This window comes from Lepisosteus platostomus, chromosome 1, assembly GCF_059453375.1.
Source record: "Lepisosteus platostomus isolate fLepPlt1 chromosome 1, fLepPlt1.hap1, whole genome shotgun sequence".
Lineage (NCBI taxonomy): Eukaryota > Metazoa > Chordata > Actinopteri > Semionotiformes > Lepisosteidae > Lepisosteus > Lepisosteus platostomus.
This window is the reverse complement of record NC_142611.1, coordinates 68,329,667-68,345,388: the sequence shown is the minus strand read 5'-3', so window position 1 is coordinate 68,345,388 and position 15,722 is coordinate 68,329,667. Positions and strand designations below refer to the sequence as shown.

General features: G+C 42.0%; 1 protein-coding gene across 4 annotated transcripts; it reads right to left on the bottom strand.

Moving 5' to 3' along the window:
* Positions 1-1,749: 1,749 nt before the first annotated feature.
* On the bottom strand, positions 1,750-15,481 carry cnpy2 (canopy FGF signaling regulator 2). 4 transcript variants are annotated; one of them, XM_088634658.1, is made up of 6 exons: positions 15,335-15,481; positions 13,361-13,495; positions 12,725-12,840; positions 4,268-4,465; positions 3,984-4,080; positions 1,750-3,490 (listed from the first exon to the last, which is right to left on the bottom strand). In XM_088634658.1, exons 2-6 carry the CDS (start codon positions 13,446-13,448, stop codon positions 3,447-3,449), a joined length of 543 nt encoding a protein of 180 aa, XP_088490784.1. In that variant the 5' UTR covers positions 13,449-13,495; positions 15,335-15,481; the 3' UTR covers positions 1,750-3,446. The 4 variants fall into 4 exon arrangements, with proteins under 4 accessions (XP_088490784.1, XP_088490795.1, XP_088490803.1 ...); XM_088634669.1 differs by having other exon boundaries at positions 15,382-15,476; XM_088634677.1 differs by lacking the exon at positions 15,335-15,481 and adding an exon at positions 15,078-15,237.
* Positions 15,482-15,722: the final 241 nt, after the last annotated feature.

Below are 15,722 nucleotides of genomic sequence, written 5' to 3'. Positions count from 1 at the left end.
GCCACGTGAAAGGTCCCCCTTCGGCTCTTCAGAAAGTTCACATTATTACCTTTACTTTATAATTGTGCTTTATAATATTAAAGTAACAATCCTATTTTTTTTTACAAACTCATTTTGGATTACCTCGTTGTTAAACATACTCATATTGTAATCAGAAAATCGGAAAACCCTGTTCCTTTAGACTAAGCAGCTGCTCCCAGACTTATCTTCAAACTTCCTTTAAACTTATGTAGGCGTGGCACGGAATCCTTAGTTATCTTACACAACACCTCCTGAGCAATGCATAGGTTTTGCAATGCTAATTTTATAACAATGCGGACGAGCATTTTTTCTGGTCCAACGACGCACCTATGCGGTGATGTCATCTGTCCATTTGGGAGAACTGGTGCTCCCACTGTGACCTGGCTGCACACAAGCCAACTGTCAAAATCGCCTGCTGTTCCAAGATACATTTGAGGGACACTGCCCCAGTACCAAGAATAGCGCATCCCTACAACGCACGGCCCTGACCATTGCTGACTTCTAATATGCCAAGAGGAGATATATTTACCACCACTACACAACTCGCGTCAGTTTAAATCGCCACACGATTTAGAACTAGCGTGGTTAGCCGAGCCCTTGACCTTTTACCCAGAAAGCACAAAGAGATAAGGTCAATTGTCACAATCTTTACATGCAATACTACAGACTACTCACCTCACTGAACACCAGATAAGCACACATATCGTACGATATCTATAAAAAAAAGTGAAAGACTGGGGATATGGTAGTTTTTACTAAGGACATTTTTCCATCACATGTAGAGAGCATATGCCGAGGTCAAATCATTCATATTCGCAATAATTTCCCACCTCCTCTTAAATACAAACAAAATGCTGTGCTGGTACAGTTTTAACGAGTTCTGGATAAACGAAAGTCACCTGTATGACGAAACTTGCACACAAAAAAGGGTTAAGGTGTGCAAAATGTTATATTCTGCCGCCATAACGACAATAAAATAATATTGATGAATATAACGATGAAAGGGGCTGTTTGGAAATGTCGCATTTTATAGGGATTTACGCAAGGCATTAATGAATTTTCCAGTCTTGGAAAATTGATTTCTGATTCCTGTCCTTAGAATGTGGAAACTAGCAGATCTTCTTGTCTTCAGTTATAAACATTTTGTCTAGGACACGTTTTTCAAACCTTTATGGCCTCAGTTTGTTTTTTTGTGTAAAGGTAGTGCTAAAAATTGAGATTGCTTTCTTTGACAGAAAAACAAGTTTTCATTATTGTACATTACAATACGGCCAGTATTGTGTAGGCAGTGGGAAATTGCAGTCCACAGAGCCCAGACTATTGCAGACAGGCCATCAAACCCCATCTCAACGAGCAACGCTCTTCAACAAAGAGAAAGAGAATAGCTACTGCTTTCCAGACTAAATTGGGAACCCACTTCAAGTGTGGAGCTACACAATCCGGCAAGACTTCGTTCTATTTTTGTATGGATCATGGAACTGCAGATCTGATATCACACGCCAATCAAGTCGGCTGGCCTCTACATCTTCCGAACCCGCGAAGTTAGAACTCGGACTGCGCATGCCCACTTCCCCTGACACGCCCACTGCCGCGCAGCGTGGCCTCTGATAGGCTGCGAGCCTCGCTAATACACGCCAGCGCCGACCCCTGGAGCTGCCAGTTTTGTCTGTGCCGCCTGGCCACCAAGAAACAGAACATCACCTTCGGAAATAAGACAAGCAGACGGTAAACATTGATGTAGAAATATAATTTTCTAAAAAAAAAAAATTAGATCAAAGAAAAATCTTATACAAATTTATAGAAAGAAAAAGAAATTTGGGGAGAAGCCATTCGGATGGAATGTAGAATTGGAAGAATGTAATGATGCCACACGATTTATCCACATGGTGAATGGAGAACACGGAATACACAAACACAAATAAATTAAAATTAAATACATGGAGGGATTTGTGTAGGTTTGTCAACAGTTGTAGAGAGAATGGTACTCTCAGCTCGTTACAGCCATGACAGGTCAATAAACAGCATAAAGGGGTTGATCAGTGTGGCATAATCCCTTTTCCTTCCAGAACGTTCTGTTTCTTCCGGATACATCCCTTTAAAATCTTGGGAATTGGCTTTCTGGAGTGGACAATTAAACAGTTAATCTCAAGTTCCATCATACAGTAAAAAACAAAACTGCCAGCAACTCCTCAAGATGCTACCAACATTGATACAATAGGTGTAGTGCTAGTATTGATAAAGAGCTTGAGAAATCAGCCCCCCATCAGTGCGATCAGTGTGACTGGAGTGCTCATACAGGCTTCTCACAGTACTGATTGCTGTACTGATATGTGACAGTCCTAATGCCCTAATTAGTGCACCTCCCAGTTTAAAGCTCATCTTTTTTCTTTGGTCCACCATCAATGAGAAAATACATCCAATGCTCTGAAACATCTGGAGGGCTGTGAGCACTTTTTTAAACCTGTCCATGGATCCCCACATGTGGCAGAGTACTGAAGTTTAGGGGTATATCTTGGAAAAATCAACACAAAAAAAGCAATGCAAGGGGCCAAAACTATTCCTGAAAATGCACCCGCCGACAGGACAGTCTCCAGTCTTCGTCTCACACAAAGAGGTATTCCATTTCCTCCTGAGCACCGGCCCAGCCCATGAGCCAGAGTTAACAGTCTCCATTTTCCACACAGCATGGACACACTGAAAAACACCTCCATGGCTGGGCACTATCACACTATCTACCCAACAGAGGTAAAGACTGCTTCTAGGATGAGGCAATGCAACCATCCATTTAGAGTGAAGCACTTGTGAGCACATGAAAAAGCACCATGGGTCAAGACACAGTGAGCACGGAGACTGCAGAGTCCTGTCAGCCCCTGGAGAATTCAGAAAGACTGAGTTAGCCTTTAGCCTAGCATACATGTTCTTTAGTCTCACTTGTTCTCAAGAGGCTTCTCACAAAAACTAATTTGACTAACAAGCCTTCTTTGCCTTCCAAATTTTAGCCAGATTTTATCTTTTCTGCAGGTCATGGGTTGGAGCTGGCTGTTTGAGAACATCCAACGTTTCCAGCCAGTTGAGCGATCATCTCGCTTTCTGCCCTTGACTGAGCCCTGGGGTTGGTGGGATGGTCCAGGGATCTGGTTTGCTCATTAATCACTGAGAACCAAACAAAATAGACAAGGGGGGAGGGAGAAAGCAAGGAAAAATTGTCCAGGGATTCTGTTACACATGGACACATACAGGACAGCAGGTATTTCCGCACCCGATTCGTCACACTGATCTCCACAGAGGGATGCGCTAGTAGGCAGATCTGGCTGGTGAGGCTCCAGGGCTCAGGGTTTTCTGAAAGGGATGGAGGAGGTTGCTGTTGGGTATCTCAGGCATCCTCTCCGCCTCAGCGGATAAAGAGTTCTGTACGGTGGCAGTGATCAGAGCTCATCATGAGGTATCTGCAGAGCGTGGTCACACAGATCTGAGGGTCGGAAGTGAAGAAGAAAAATATGGCCATCAGATTCTTAAAAGAAAATCAACGCAGTCATCTTTCAAACACCTTCCCTGCAAGCAAGCCATTTCAAAAGCATCATCCGAAACCCACCTGGCCCAGTGGCATTATCTCATGAACCTGGACGAGCACCGAGCAGCAGTCCCTGGGTCACCCCAATGCTGCATCTTTACCTGGTTACCCAAGTTAAAACACCCCTGCACCAAACTCACTGTGCCCCCTTCTCTCCCCAACCATCTGTGTATCACTTCCAAAATTACAAAACGTCTCCTGGCACACAGCTCTATGTTACGAACTGTTGTTTGAGGGGGATGTGAAATACCCAAAATGGTTAATATGAGTTAACCACGGAGGGCAAGATTTAGTCATCCAGGCTAAATCATTCATTTTATCTGGGCCTCTGCAGGTCCATAGGCCAGTACCATCTGTTTAAACTACCCAGGGAAAGGCCGGGAGAGGTTACCTGTCCGTTTGCTGCACAGCTTGTCTTTGACGTTGTCCGTCTGGTGGGCGAAGAACTCGATGAGCTCGTCCTCGTGGTGCTCCACAATGTACTCGCACTGCAAGACAGTACTGGAATTACGTCTGCAAGCATCGTCACCGTTCTTCAGAAGCTGACTTGAGACAGAAAAGGGTATGACGGCACTTCTCAACGAGATCGTGACCACCGCGAGTCCGAAACCGTACAGAGTCACTCAGTAAGGACACAGCCCCTGGGTGCCGGCAACGAGCAGGACTCAGACTCACAGTGAACTTGAGGCTGGCGGTGACCTGGGAGTCCAGTCTGGTCTGGGAGAGGTCCATTTTCTTGCCGTCCCGGGACACCACGCGCTCGTAGATCTTGCGGTGTGTGTTGGGGTCCATCCGCTCCCCGTACTCCGTCATCGTCTCGCACACGGTCTCCATCAGCTCCAGCAGGTGGGCCTCCGATCGGGCGAAGGGTACCTTGGGGGGGGGGGGTAAAGGGGGGCAACACTGAGGAGATTCAGCTTGCCTGGAAGAGCCCCCACATGGTTACCAAGCTGACATCACTCAACAGCTCCCAGTAACCTCTAAAACAGCAGCGGGAGCATCTTAAAGGAGATGACCCTTCTACACACAGGAGGGTATTCCCTTTATAATTATAATAATTATAAACTTTATTTTATATAGCGCCTTTAAAGGTGGCTTCTCAAAGAGCTTTACAGAATGACAACAACAATAAATAAAAAGAATACAGAAGATAAAACACAATTACAAAAAGTAACGCCACACTCTCTCGTTTAACGCAAACAGGTAGCTGAAGCACCACGTCTCTTCCCCTAAAAAAGTCTTTGTCTCCATACTATGCCCACTGTAGCGCAGGCTCGCGGATTTATTTGTAATGTGAACTCGGCCCAATCCCTTGGTGTATTTCTATTATATTCTCATGTACGAGTAGAATAGGTTCATTGTCTTCCAATGAAAGACAGGTTCCTTTCGCCCAAGACAGACAGGGGACAGTAGAAACTCGCCACACCCGGACTGTTACAGTAACTCAATCAACCTTAATAGCCTTGCAAATGAGCTCACACTGTTGGATATATACTCGACGCTCCAGATATGTCACATTTCACTGTACAAGTCAAACCGGTTGCTTTCTATTGCAGATGTGCTCCCGCAGAGACTTTTTTTCCTCACAGCACTTTACACTTAGTTTAATTTAATTCTCAGATTAATTAGTTAATTAGGTTTAATGCAGGTGGGTAGCCGCGTACAGCAAGCATAGGCTGCAAAGGAACAAGTAATAGGTTTATTAGATGCTGAAAAGAGAAGAAAGACAACACAACGTTTCGGCCGTTTCAGGCTGCGCTGTTCTGCTTCCTATGGTGATATACAGATTTTTCGCACGAAGCCGTATTGAGCAGTATTTCTCGATTTTTGAACGTGTGGAGATGGTTTAAAAATAGAGAATTAGCTCACTGATAGTTTTATGTGGGGGCTGTGAAGATTTTCCACAAGTCGTGGTCTTTAAAATGCATTTGGTTTGAAGGCTTTCTGTGTTTCCCTTCCAAAGATATGTACAGAAGAATTTTCGAGCATGGTAAAAAAATGGCTTAAAAACGACATAGTGAAGGCTGTGAAAACAGTCACATGTACTCTGTACACACAGCAAGTGTTTTTGTAACTCTAAGAGGTTTCGTGAAAAAGCTACAATTGTAATCGTTTTTATTTTTAAATACATTTTAGAAAAGAGTCATCTATACAAAAAAACTGCATTTAATACCACTCGATAGTTATATTAATAGAGCAATATTTCACACACTGGGACTGATCTGTGATCTGTGATGTAGTTTAGTGTGAACTGTGGTGCTCTGGCAGTAAATCGCAGGAGAGCAAAGGGCAGGGCAGGTGTGAAAGAGGATCCGGACAGTGGAAAGAGGCGTGAAGATGAAATCGGTAAACGAACGCGGTGATTTAAAAAATAGATCGGTCTGTTATTGAGAGCTGGGGGAAAGTGTAATCTGCCTGATACAACTATTTAGAATAATATAAGAATTAAATCTTAAAGAAGAAGTCTAAAGAACACTGGACACCAGATTGTTGCTAGCTTCCGACTAGACAGACCGTAGCTTTTCCACTTTTTTGTTTCCTTAAAAGTGGCTTAATAATTGCTAAGTATAGATAAGGAGAAAACCTGCAATACAGGGATCTAGTATCCACTACCCATTATCTCAACTCCTTCATATTCCTCTTCTTTAATGTTCCAGTTCTACAACTCCTGCTAGAACAACAATTTATTCTGTAAATAATTTGGGAAAGCATTTCTACACCAGGTATCACACTATTTTGATCTCTTTGTAACAGGGCATTCCTTGCTAGATTTTCACTGGGCTTTCACTACACAGACTTAAGTATGCCAGAAATGTCTTAAGATTTCAAACTCACAAAACCTGAATCTTTGATCTGAAAATTGATACAGATGGCTTGCTTAAGTAGCTTATTTGTACACAGGACTTCCCAGCAATACTATTTTAATCCTTAAAAAAGTTAGTTAGTGAACACACACCTGTACAAACATTTACCCATGTACTGTACGTGGTGCTAAAGCTCTCTGGAAAACATTTTTTTTCAACTTTGTTGCTGTTAAAAAGATAGCACAAAACAACAGCATCCTAATCATATGCTACTGTATAGAAAATAAAGTAATATATTTACAGTAATTTAAAGTATATATTTAAAGTAATAATTTAACAATATATGTAAATGTTTTTATGATATGTCTTTGTTGTAAATGTCTGTAATTTGTCTGTAGATTGTATCTTATTTTTAGTTTTTGTTTTGTTTCATGTTAATTTTATATGGGAGAGTGTCATAGAGAGACCCCCTTACCCCCATCTTGATTAAAATCGCAAACGTGTGTTTCATAAAATACCTTTATTTTTCACAATCTGACAATGCAAGACAGAATTCACATTCACGGCGCCCAATGGCCTTACAGATCAGCAAATCAAGGAAGAAAACAGTGATCATGCCCGGCTCTTCAATGGAATTGCTTTAACTTGCTAATGCGTTACTGGAACAGTCCAGGTGTGGCGAGTTTCTAATGTCTCCTGACTGTCTTGGGTGAAAGGAACCGGTCTTGCATTGGAAAGTGGGGGGGGGGAGCTGTACAGAAAAATAAAGCGCCGTTTTTCATTCAACAAGTATCTGAGTCACTGTGTCCATCCTATATAATAGTACCACAATATGTCTTTTATGTGTCGCAAAAAATATATTTACAAATTAACAAACTATATTTACTAATCCTTTCGCCTGGCAATCTACCTGAATGCCCAACTACATGAGAAGCCCTCCGTGAAACCAAAAGAACCACAACTGAACGAGTTTTGATAATAAGAGAGAGAAGAGAGAAATAATAAGACAGTCCCCATTACCCCCATTTTGATTTAATGTGTACGATGCTGTAATACAGTTTAAAATAATTAAAAGTCTAAACAGTATCAACTTGAATTCTTATCTCTATTAGTAAACTATCAAGTGGTATTAAATAAATACAGCATTTTAGTATATATTACACTTTTCTAAAATGTATTTAAAAAATAAAAACAATTACAATCTAATCTTTCCATGTTTAATTCCAAGAGGAAGTACAATACACTCCTGCTTTGTTTAGCGATGGTATGAAAATTTAAATCTAAATGGTGAGAAAGCTATGCTGAAAGTTTATTAAGATACTTAGAAGACAAAGATAACGATTTACGCTGCATTGTCAGATTGTGAATCAATAAAGACATTTAATTAAACACGCGTTTGCAATTTAAACACGAAAAAGTCTGTATATTTTATAAAAGAAAGATTGCTCAGTTGGACAGTATAAAGCAAGTATGATTTTAATGTTTGTAATTGGTATTCTTGCAAATACAAACATAAACTGGAATGCTACAGAACCCTAAACAGACAATACACACTTTTAGTTTAGCAGGATTTGCGCGATAAGCACATTGTTTAATGGGGATGACATTACCCACTTCTATTATCACTGTACAAGACTACTTCAGCCTGCGTAGTCTGCAAAGGAACAAGTAATAAGTTTGTTCCATGCTGAAAAGAGAAGAGAGAAAACACAACGTTTCAGCTGTGAAGCCTTCTTCAGGTGTGAGGGTCTTCAGCTTAAAATGAAAGGCTAAAATGTAATGTAGGCTCTGAACGGGTTAAACTTTGATTTGGGCTTGCTTGATGTCACTGCCTTTCACATGAAATCCTGCTAAACTAAAAATTAGACACGAGAAGAGTATTTCAGGTGGGTAGCTATGTCAGCATGCGTAGGCTGCAAAGGAACAAGTAATAGGTTTATTCCATGCTGTTTATTCCATACAACGTTTCGGCCGTGGAGGTGCTCACACCTGAAGAAGGCTCTGGTGAAATTTCTCTGTGAACTGAAGAGTTAAAGTGTAAAGTGTCTCCTCCTTTTAAACTTGTTAATGTGACACGGAAGACATTACTGTATTAATGATGTAGTGTTTTCGGCTCACGTGGGTTTGCGCCCTACACCCTGCGGTACCGCTGTGTACATACGGTACGAACATGTTGGGATATTTAGAAATATAAAAAATGTCAATATACTGTAGTGTGCACAATATTGGCTATTTTAATTTTATTTGTAAAAAGAAAACTCATACGGATGGCTGGATTTGAATACCCGACCTCACGCTTATAAGTCAGTCACTTAAGCCATCACGCCACCAATGCAGTCATGTGACAAGCACTGAAACAGCAATACACATATCAATGGAAAGTCTTATACTACTGTTTGTGCAACAGTACATGAATATAGTTATATCGTTATTAATTTCTTTAGATACGTGATTCCATATTATATTCCCTATTAATCAAATTCTAAAAAGTATGCTTTTGTTTACTCCGATAACGAGCGTATTCGCAGAAAAGGTTAAAATGATCACTTTTCACAAAGTATATAAACGTACAGTAATATGGTCAGAAGGAGCACATAAAAATGTTTCCGAAATAACCACACGTAAGACTTTGATGCTCAACATGTTTAGGGAGAAATTGAATACTGGTGTGTATTTTTTTCTTTAAACTACCAATACCAGCCACAGTACAGTTTACATAATATGTTTATGTTCCTAAATTAATATCGTTTATGACCTTCAGATGCGTTATGCTCTTCTTTTTATGCTCAGCAACTAAAATTTCCCTTTAGTTGTAAAATTCCATATAAATATTCAATACTAAGCGGATTAAAACGTGCACAGTAAAGACATAAAATGATTAAATCTTTTCACTACCGACCAATGCACCACGAGTGCCCGTCGGTCATTTTGGCCAGCCAATCATGTACTACGGTACGGCGTGGTGGCTCGTGCGTAGTTGCGTGTGGTACAGGTTTGTACTGCGAACTTTGAATGGCTGCATCTGTAACTAGTTTATTGAGGGATGCTGAGTCAAGAAGAGAGAAGCTGGAGAGAAGGGAACCAGAGAAGTTGGATGAGGAGGGAGGAGGTATGGAAACGATGTGTGTAGTGGAGAGAATGTGATGCCGGATGTTGTCGATCTTAGAACTAAAGAAATCTAAGAATGTGTTGCAAAGTTGCGATGAGGCAGGTAACGTGGTAGGACAGTTTGGCTTGAGCAGTCTATTGATGGTGGAGAAAAGATGTCTGGGGTTGTTTTGGTGATTTTCAATGAGGTGAGTGAAGTAGGTGGATCTAGCAAACTCTATAGTAACCTTATATTCAGACAAGTAATCTCTCCAAGCCTGATAATGTACATTTAGGCCAGAAAGACGCCACCTATGCTCAAGTTTGCGAGAGGCTGCCTTCATGGAACGCAGATGGTCATTGTACCAGGGGGCAGGGCGAGAGAAGGAGATGGTTCGAGTTTTTAAAGGAGCAAAGGTGTCAAGGGTAGATAAAAGAGCACTGTCAAGTAACTGTATTTTGTCCTCTAGAGCAGTGGTTCTCCAACTATGGTACACGTACCAGTTGTGGTACGCGGAGTGCCGCCAAGTGGTACGCCATATGACCCTGGAACTTTGTTGTGTGCTCTGAAAAATTGGGATGGGTTTTTCTATTTTAATAAAATTAGTTTGTGTCGAATACACAGCCTACGTACTATGATACAGTGTACACTATACTATATTATTGTATAGGAATGCGTGCTATGAATGAAAGCGGCCAATTGTTTTTAAAAAAATGTTATCTCCAACAAATAGGAAGGTAGGAGAATGTGCGTGATTTTGGAACAATGTCAATGTTGTAAGCACAGGAAAGCATAGAAATGCGTACTACAAACACTAGTAATCTTGTGAGCACAGGAAAGCATAATAGATAACAGAAAAATATTTAAGAACTGTTCTAGGTTAATTTGAGAAAAATACACTGAGCGTCTCTGTGTTTCACTCCCATGCGCATTCAATAAAAACTTCTTTTAACTTCTGAGATGGACTCCTGAAATGGAAACGGGTAAAAATGCAATTTATTATTATAATATTTATTATATACATGCACATGCACACGCTCGGTCACTGAAATTTTCTGGGGTTCCTATGAGAAGATGACTTGTAGGTGGTACTTGGATGCTTTGGTTTGATCAGGGGTGGTACTTGGTCCAAAAACTTTGAGAACTACTGCTCTAGAGGGTCAGAGGAAGAGAAACAAGATAAGGAGGACAGAACAGAATTTGCAAACCTTGGGTGATCAATTGATCGCCAGTTGCAGAAGTTTAGAGCGTGAGGGGGAAGTGTTAGAAACGGGTAATTCCAGATTGAAAAGAATGGCTAAGTGGTCAGAGAGGCCTAGTTAAAGGGGAGAGCAGTGGGAGACAAAAGAGTCATTTGCAATAATTAAATCTAAGGTGTGTCCTTTATGTGAAGTGGTACAAACAAACGGAGTAAGATCAAAACATCCCAATAGAGAAAGGACGTCTTCAGCCAGACTGGAAGAGCTTGAATCGATGTGTATACTAATGTCCCCTAGAATAAGGATCCTTTTAAACATAAGGCATAAAAATGAGAGAAAACCAGCAAACTCACCTAAGAAGGCTTCACTGGGTTTGGGTGGTCTATAAACTGTGGCAATAATAGTAGATTGGGGGGTAGAAACATTTAAAACAAGGCACTCAAAAGAAGAGGGAGGGGGTATAGTAATAGGACTTAAATTGTAAAAAAGGTTATAAATAACAATGCAAAGGAACAAGTAATAGGTTTATTCCATACTGAAAAAAAGAAGAAAGAGAACACAATGTTTCGGCCGTGGAGCCTTCTTCAGGTGTCAAATAATATATAAATAACAATCATGCCCCCGCCTTTGCCTGAAAGACCGGAAGGTCAAACAAACCATACCCAGGAGGGACTGATTGGTTAAACAGGAGTCCATCGTTTTGTTTGTGCCAGGTTTCGGTTAAGCACAAAAGGTCCAGTTTATTCCCCAAGCATCACAGCAAAGGTTGATTTCATCCACGAAAACAGCACAGTACATTCTGGGGTGGCACATGGAGTCCTGTCCTGCACCAGCAAGTCAACTACTTCATCAAAGAAAGGGTGCAAAAGAGAAACAGCGCCACCTTCTGGTCCATCATCACCACCTACTGCAGCTTGATTAGGTTCTGGGATCTGACCAGATCGAGCTATAAGGTGGTAAGTCTGCTGGAAAGGTAGACTACGGCTGAGCAAGAATTCATCAAAGGACACTGGAGTTACCATATCTATTACTCCTAACACTGCCAGGGGATTCTTAAGGATCAAAATCAAAGACTTTTAGTTTATATGACAGGTGGCACCTTCTGCAACACAGTGTTCCCCCATCAACATGCTTATTACATTGGCTTGGAAATTCTGGTCATAGGTGCCACCTATGCCACCTATGCTAATTTATATGACAGGTGCCACCTATGCTAATTATAACATTATTAATCACCACATTATTAAGTGGGTGCTGTACACTGATGGAGGTGGAGGGGACTCCCATTACCTGGAAACTGCTATATAAGTGTAGGAAATTCTTCTTCTTCCATCCATCCATTTTCAAACCACTTTATCCAATACAGAGTTGCAGGAGGAGCCAGAGTCTATCCCGGCAAACAACAGTAACAAGGTAAGATGCACCCTGGACGTCAGTCCATCATAGGACAGACTACACTCACACCAGGGTCAATTTTCACAGAAGTGTGTCCCTGGACTGTGGGTGGAAACCCACGCAAACACAGGGAGAAACCAACTCCACACAGAGAACCCCCAGCGCCAGAATCAAACTCTGGGCCTGAGCACCACAAGGCAGGGGCTCTCAACACTGTGCCACAGTGCCACCCTATAACATTATTATCATTAGAAACCACAGTGAGATGGTAATGGCACAAGGAAATTGGCACAGACATTCAACAGTTACCGCAAACGTTTGGTTGAAGTCATTGCTGCTCAAGGGGGTCACAACAGTTACTGAAAGCATAGGTTCACCTACTTTTTCCGACAAAGACATTTAATGTTGGATCACTTTGATCAACAAATGAATGAAAAAGTATATCCTTTTGTATGTTATTTGTTTTATTTTGTTCTCTTTATCTATTTTTATGACTTAGATGAAGTTCTGATCACATTTTAGGTCAAATTTATGCAGAAATTCAGAAAATTCTGAAGGGTTCACAAACTTTCTAGCAGCACTGTATAAGGGTCTTCTCTTCAACAAATGCACCCCACTGATCCCCATCTAACACTTCAACACTCACCTCTGTGACTGACTGGCTGCCATCAGGGTTGATCCTGAACGATCCTGTCTGGATCATTTTCTTGGGATCCACCTGAGATATTGCCCACTCCATCTCATCCACCAGGGCTCTGCAAGCTGAAGAGCAAGGAGCAAGTGAGACTTGTCAGCAGGAGAAGAAGCATGGAGAAAGATCCAGACTCTTAATTTAAGCACTTTTTAAAATGAACGCCACGTTTCTGGAATAAATCCCTGCAGAGCTGTAACTAAAACTCTTTACATACTAATTCCACAAACCCAACTAAGTGATTGTGTTGCCACTTCTTGTTCTCCAGAAAGAGGTTTTATTCAAAATACCAGCAGGGTTGACATCAAAAACTTTATGCCACGTTTTTGTGCCCCAAACTCCATATTTAAACAAACTGATCTGCTCATTCATTCAGATCCAGGTTCTCTCTCAATACCTCCACACCTAGAAACTTCTTCTGCCAGTACTGGAAAACAGGAGGCCCGTTTTGCTCTGCAGAAAATACCTTTGAAATGGGTGGATCTTTCCCCCTCACTTATACTAACACCCAGCATGAAAACCAGGACTGAACCAGTGACTGGGGTGTACTGGGATGTGTTTGGCGGCCACCCCTCACATTCTGTACTCTACCTCCGCAGCGCATGTCCTGTCCCTGCCGGGCGCCGAGGCTGGCCTGCAGGAGGAGCCACACACAGAGCGCGCTCACACCACCCCTCATCTTCCTCACACCCTGGCAGCTGAGCCTTCACCTGGGACCCTGGACACCTGCAAAATGGGTCACGACAACAGCAGAAAATGAAAGAAAACCCAGACCTCCTTCCTACAAGAAGCTCAGGCAAAGCAGACAGATGCTCTTTTGCAAAGACATTCTGGAAGGGAGGGTGGAGCTTGTGCCTCTCAAGCTAACGAGGCACCCAGTGGTAGAGGGGTTAGTGCTTTTTAATGCTACACCTTCTCTAAGAAAGGCATAGTGTTGGAAAACGTGTCTTGCAGCCTCTATAGCCACCAAAATTCATGCTGCTGACTTTTTGACCTAAATCACAAGAAATGCTCTCTCCCCTCCAATTCTCAATTAATGTTCTCAGAAACCGGACTCCGCTTCTGGTGCAAGAGACAAAAAAGAATGAAGAACGCACTAAAAAACGAGACTGCACTTCAATGGCTATTATTAATGTGGGATTTTACTACAGGCTACAAACAGCGGTTCGTTAAACGAGTGCAAACACGGCTGTTCTCTATGATGCAACTTAACTGCAGTTACATCGTATAAAGAGATGCAGTTTTCTTTTTTACCAGGAGCACCTACTGCTCTTCATTTTTAAGTTTTTTTATTGTAACAAAAATACATACAGTACAAACAAGAGTACTTATAACATATCGATGACATCGTCAGGGGCACCTACTGCTCTTCTGGCGGGGCTCAAAGTGTGCTCAGTGAACACTGGCCGCTTTATTAAAAGGGTTGCCTGTTGTGAGGCGCTTCAGGGTCCTGTCCACATTACTCAAATGCGCAGATAACTTTCACAACTCTTTTATTGGGGGTAGAGAGGGTCGCTTTTGTAATTATACGTTTCACAGGTCTCGTGCCATCTCATGTTCTACGCTTTGGTTAAATAACACGACACGTGTCTCTGTGCCTCACGACGAAGATCGTACTTTACGCATACAATCCACAAACTCCCATGATCTTAAATAAATGAACAACACGGAGCGTCTTAGTAGAGGGGGCAACTTTCTTTCAAATTCGCACAAAATAAGAACTTTTAAAAACGGTTTACTCAACATGCCCCTCAAAACAGAGGTCAATCGTGTTTCTCCAACAACTCAGAAAGCCGACGGAGTTTTCAGCCGGTTTTCAGCAGATCTAATAATCAAATATTTCAGTCCGCCGTTAAAGCTGCCCCCAACCCCTTGATCCACGGTTTCGCGACACGTGTCCACTTTACCCTACCTGGTGCAACAAGTTAAAAACACAACTTTCAGATCATAGACCACGTGTACGTCACATTACAATATATAACCTATATAACTGTCTGACACTGCAATCTATAAAACCGGTCTTGCTGTTAACAAAACAGCAGTAGACTCGGATGAAAGCGGTGGTAATGAAAACATCTTTTCTTCATCGTTTCGCCATACGTAAGCTCAAAGAAAAAAAAAGTCCACAATGAGTGTATAGTTATAAAGAACAACGTGGACGACGTATTACTATAGAGGTTAAAGACACAGCAAATTACAGACTAAAAATAAAATAAATACACACTCCAAAGCGCTCCGTTAACCGTGCTGCGCCGCGCTTGCTAGAAAATTCGACTGAAACTCTCGGCACGTTCATATGCTGCCTCACCTATTCCTGCAACACTAGCGGTCCAACTGTCGCAAAATCTGTATACAGCCTCCCATTTACCGAAAAATAAACTTTCAGGGCACAGAGAGTGCAAATTAACGCAGATACCCGTGCTACGAAGTAAAACAGATTGTTGCAAACGAGTCTCAAAAACAACCAAGATCAGAGTGCATATTTGGACGTTTATTAATGCATCAATCCACACTGCTTTTGGGACAGGACAACGGCTTGAATAAATTAACAGTTTAATTATTTACCCGGAGAAACAACTTGGCTTGACCAGTGCAACAGTTTAAATATTCACCCGCTGACGGCCGGTTAACAGCTCCGCTACAATGAGTGGCTTGTCTACAGCTGTCCCATAGCGGAGCTCAGCGCGGTGACGTAGTAGCCAAGACCGGTTTACCGGGGCTGACCGGATAAGAGCCGGCGCAAATCTCAGGACCTCTCCGAATACGAGATAATAATCGCACACAATCACCACTTGAGCCAGGCTCGGACTGGGTTTCGGGCCAGCGACGCCTGCGTCATGAAAGAGGAAGGATAAGAAGCTAACAAAAGGAACGGCATTTTTTTTATTTTTCGGCGTCCTTCTCTCCAAGGCAATTTTCCGGCCACACGTCGTTACTTCGAGGTCCCCGCCAC